The sequence below is a fragment of the Nicotiana attenuata genome, unplaced genomic scaffold (genome assembly GCF_001879085.1).
Source record: "Nicotiana attenuata strain UT unplaced genomic scaffold, NIATTr2, whole genome shotgun sequence".
Classification (NCBI taxonomy): Eukaryota; Viridiplantae; Streptophyta; class Magnoliopsida; order Solanales; family Solanaceae; genus Nicotiana; species Nicotiana attenuata.
In genome coordinates, this window is record NW_017675148.1 from 38,583 (window position 1) to 44,040 (window position 5,458).

The 5,458-nt window shown below is 34.0% G+C and overlaps 1 protein-coding gene across 1 annotated transcript; it reads left to right on the top strand.

Annotated features, from left to right (window-relative positions):
• The first annotated feature begins 807 nt into the window (after nucleotides 1-807).
• Nucleotides 808-4,099, top strand: LOC109219738 (pentatricopeptide repeat-containing protein At2g13600-like). Its single transcript, XM_019384211.1, has 2 exons — nucleotides 808-3,037; nucleotides 3,104-4,099. The coding sequence occupies exons 1-2, from the start codon at nucleotides 2,548-2,550 to the stop codon at nucleotides 3,466-3,468; spliced, it is 855 nt and encodes a 284-aa protein (XP_019239756.1). The 5' UTR covers nucleotides 808-2,547; the 3' UTR covers nucleotides 3,469-4,099.
• The last annotated feature ends 1,359 nt before the right edge of the window (nucleotides 4,100-5,458 follow it).

Below are 5,458 nucleotides of genomic sequence, written 5' to 3' on the forward strand. Positions count from 1 at the left end.
AATTAATCCTTTTTTTTAACTCACTCTGTTCATCTCTTCTTTCCAATCATATATATATATATATATATATATATATATATATATATATATATATATATATATATATAATCGGCTATTATTTTGAGATCAGCTATACAGTATCATTTTTTTCGACTGGCTTTCCCTCTAGCCCGATTTCACAATGATCTCATAAAATCTGGGAAGTTTATAAATACCCACTTTTGAGCCGCCATTAAAGTTATACACGCATTGCACATTATAAAATATACTCACTCGCATCTGAAGTTCTTCCATCTCTTCAATGCAATTGAAATTCTTCTATCTTCTTAATGCAACTTCAAAAAACCGGATCTTAGGTAATTCTATATCTTAAATGACAATTGACGTTCTTTTATCTTTCCAATGCAACTTCAAAAATCGGATCTTAAGTAATTCTATCTCTTCAATGCAACTTCAGAATCAGATCTGAAGTTCTTATATCTTTCTAATGCAACTTCAGAAAATTAAATTTTAAGTAGTTCTATCTCTTCAATGAACTTTAGAAAATCGGATCTTAAGTTCTTTTATCTTTCCAATGCAACTTCAGAAAAAACGAATCTTATGTAGTTCTATTTCTTAAATGTAACTTCAGAATTCGGATCTTAAGTTCTGAATAATAGTGGCAAAATGGTTAAAAGAAAACAGTTAACCATCCATATTATCCACTAAAAAATGGGTGGGATAATGATTTTTTTTAAACGGGTCAAATATAGATAAGAACCATATTATCCATTTAGAAAATAAATAACTAATAGGTTTAACTTTTACATTTGTAAAGCCTCAAATTGGGGTTCTTCAAGTTTGGGAGACTAGAAATTGTCTCAAAAGTGATTTCAAGAAGTCATTGATAATATGGTTACCCATATTATTCGTCGGTTAACTCTTTTTTTATCCGAATTAAATATTAGTCGGTCGAATAAGTTATTGGTTTTTTCATTACCCACTTTCGGCACATCACATATCCAATCCGACCCGCCTGTTTGCCACCCCTAGTTCTGAAATATAAACTTATTCTTCGAATTTTAGCAACTCCACATACAATTCGTCGTCCAAATCTACTCCAAATGAGCTAAAATTCAAACATAACTTTCAAAAATTATAAAGAACAAATCCGAATCACCAAATTGTAAAATAACAATAAATCTAACGAACCCATTTTGTAACTAAGAAGAAGAAGAAGAAGAAATTTAAGCACAACCTACAATGGTATTTTGCAGCTAAGAAGAAATCAAACTGCTCCTAGATACATGCGGCATGCATACATAGTAGAAAAAAGTAGCAGCAAAGCTCCTAAATACGTGGGACATAAATACATAAAAGAAGAACGCAACTATGAAAAGAAGAGAAAAGCGTATCTAAAATTACCCAAAAATCGGATATCGGTTAAACCTTTTTTTTTTAAATAAGTACAAATTAAATGGGGTGACCAAATGGAGCGCATGTTATTTTATCCTAAAATCATACTCCCTTCGTTCCAGCTTGTGACCCTATTGTGTTTTCAATCTATTTCTAAAAAAACATATTTCTTTTTTTAAAAGATAATAATTAACTTTAAATTTTTTATTATATCTTTAATGATAAGCTTTATAGACATGTTAATATTATATTAGGTTGAAAATCGCATGTTTTGAATTTTTTTATCGTCACACAAATATTACTATGTTAAACTTTTGTTTTTGTTTCTTAAACTCAATTCCTAGTCTAGGATCACAAACAATAAAAGAAATGAAGTATAACATACTTTCCACTTGCAACGATATCCGCGTAAAGCCAACTGCAAATATCATATCGCTTTTGTTCATGAACTTTTATAGTGCATGTTTTATAACATTACATTTTTGTTTTGCTGATTGACATTAAGTTATATACATTGTTAATTTTACTCTATTAGATTATTCAAATGATATCTACGTAGTAATCGATTTCTTGCAATGTGATATAAATGCACAACCTTAACCTTGAATGAAGAACGGAAAAGGGCCTAAACTACCCCTATTGTTTGATAAATGGTTTACTTATAGCCTCCGTCCATCTATCAGTCCCAAAATACATATTCCGTCCATCTAGTAGCCCACAAGTATACATTACGTTAATTTTATTAATTAAAATACCCCGACATTTAACGGCAGACCAGCTGGACCTTCCAACTAATGCATTGGCGTCTTTTTACTGGGCCACGTGACACTCTTATCCAAAAACAAATCTGAGTAAAACTAAAAAAGCTAGCATCAACTGTTTCAACATTTTTCGTTATCTAATGGGTTCAAATTCGGTTCAACAGCTTGAACACCATTGACGACCACACGAGGAACGGAAGGGGAAGAAAGTGCCCGATCACCCTTTTTTTGAATTGCTTCATGAGAATTAGGTTGACAACTGACTTCATTATGATCATGAAAAGCTTGAGGAACACCAGTACCAACTATTTGAGCTGGGGAATTGCATGGCTTGGGCATTTTGTAGAACACCTGGTAATCCAAATTTGCAGAATTGCCTTTTTGAATTGTTATGCAAACTCAATGTGGGAATGGGTTTTTGATTGACGAGTTCACGGTTGTTAGCGTGGTAAATACTTATGCAGGTTTGGGTGCATTGAGCTTGTTGCGTGAATTGCATGGGTTAGCAACTGTGATTGGTGTGAGGTTTAATCTTGTGGTTTGCAATGCACTTATTAATGCTTATGGGAAATGTGGCAAACCCGGGTACTCTTATTTTATTTTCTGTCAAATGCGCGAGACTGATGTATTCTCGTGGACTTCGCTGTTGGTTGCTTATATACGTGCGTCTAGAACGGCAGATGCGTGCTCACTTTTTGATCATATGCCGATCAGAAATGTGGTGGCTTGGACTGCTCTGATCACAGGGTTTATCCAAAATGGAGAAGGAGATAAGGCTTTGTGTACTTTCAAGGAAATGCTGGAAGAAGGTATTGTACCGCGTGCATCCACTTACGTTGGTGTCCTAAGTTCTTGTGCAGACATACCTCTTATTGAAAAAGGTAAGCAAGTTCATGGACACATTTTTAGATGTACATGTTTAATTGATTTGCATAATGTTTTTGTAGTTAATGCTTTGGTTGACATGTATTCTAAATGTGGAGACATGATATCTGCTATGAGATTGTTTGAGAGGTTAGATGGGAAGGATCGAGTTACTTGGAACTCGATAATAAATGGATTTGCTCAAAATGGGAATGGAGTGATGTCTTTGTTCATGTTTGAGAAAATGATTGAAACAGATACAACACCAAATCATGTAACTTTTCTTGGGGTTTTATCTGCCTGTAGCCACTGTGGTTTATTACCTGAAGGATTTCAATATCTCCATTCAATGGAGAGGAAATACGGTATAGTACCCCAGTTGGATCACTATGCCATCTTGATTGATTTACTTGGACGGAAGAATATGCTTGGAGAAGCTGCGGATTGATCAAGAGAGCTCCTTGGGGAAGAGACAATATTGGAATGTGGGGCGCACTTTTGGGTGCTTGCAGGGTACATGGGAACTTGAAACTTGCTAGAAGGGTGGCAGAAGATCTATTTGAGCTGGAACCTGATAATGCTGCCAGGTATATTATGTGATCCAACATCTATGCAGCAGCAGGAAGGTGGGGTGATGCCCGCACTCTGCGAAGGTACATCTATGACAGAGGATTTACCTGTCATTATGGCGAAGGTGGGGTGATGCCCGCGTTATGGCGGTCCCTCATATCCTATTTAATGACTATCCTGTCATTTTTTTCTCTCTCAAAACTGTTCTACTTCTAGCACCAACTCCTACTTACTACAGTAATATTCAGAAAATTTTAACTATCACTTTAATCTTGTGCCCAGTTAAACCAGGACATTTCAAAAAGTTTAACGATTATGAAACTGTCATTATTATTTTCATTTTTGGTTTAAAATGTTAGGTTGCTTTAAAAGAAAAAGGCCCAATCTTTGGGGCTTGGGCCGCAACGTGGGAGATGGCCGGAGGAGACTGGCTTGGGCTTTGGGGCATTTGCATCTATACCCGCTTTTTGGGTCACGTTTTAACTTGTGTCCGCTTTGCAAAAAAAATTGCAAGCGTAGGCACTTTTTCGCGTAACTTCAGCATACGGGGCTGAAGTAGCAAAGGCAATCACGCAAAACTTCAGCATTCTAGTAGACGGGCCTGAAGTAGCAAGTGTGCTGAAGTTTTTGTTTGTAATTGCTAAACTTAAGCATAGTAGCTGAAGTTTTGTTCTCTATTTGCTGAAGTTTTTGTTTGTAATTGCTTAACTTAATCATAGTAGCTGAAGTTTTGTTCTCTATTTGCTGAAGTTTTTGTTTGTAATTGCACTAAATAAGCTGAAATTTTTTTGTCCTGGATTCATTAGTTTTGCCATTAAACTTTTTCAAAAACTTCAGCAGAAGATGCTGAAGTTATTTAGTTCATTTATAAAAACTTCAACATTAAATTTGCTGAAGTATTTTTTGTCCTGGATAAGCTTTTTCAAAAACTTCAGTAGAAGATGCTGAAGTTATTTAGTTAATTTGTAAAAACTTCAGCACTAAATAAGCTGAAGTTTTTTTTGTCATGAATTTATTAGTTTTGTCATAAATCTTTCAAAAACTAGCATATAAATATTTTTATATTTTCATAGTTATGTTTGAGAGAATCAAAACTGGCTTTAAGAACATTGTAATCTCTCTCCAATTGCTTTGTCTTCCACTGTGCACGGCGGTTCTGGAACCAAATAGCAATTTGTCTTCTGTTTAAGGAATTACATTATATTACAGTTGCCATATAAATATTTTTAGTGTAATATCATATTACTATTTGTCTTCTGTTTCACTTGTCAATTCATAGTTTGTTAATTGTAGTTGGCTTCATATAAAATTTACAAAGAAAAGGGCAGAAAACAAAGGAGAGTGAGTACAAGTTAAAACTTTTTAAAAAAATGGATATAGATTAAATAGGGGCGACCAACTAGGACGCCCCCGTGCAATTTTTACTTGGGCTTTCACTTTTAGCCCGCACCAGAAATTATTTATATTTGATACAAATATATATATATATATATATATATATATATATATATATATATAAATATAAATATATGAACTAAGATTACCCTTTTTTTTTAACTCACTCTGTTCATCTCTTCTTCCCAATCTTTTAAAGATTTAACTCTTTTCTTAACTCTTATTTCTTTAACCTCACCCCGGCCACGGTTAAACACTTATACCCTTCTTGATTATTTTCGGGTTTTTCTTAACCGGTTTCTCCTAGGAATTTACAGGTTAATCCATCAGAATTGTTAAGAAATTGGGAAGTTAACCATATACTAAGAGTGATATCTGGTTGTTATCAAACTAATACTTGAACATAGAACATAAAGCTATACAGAATAACATAAAACTGTAAAAGAAACAGGGGTAATAGTAGAAACATAATT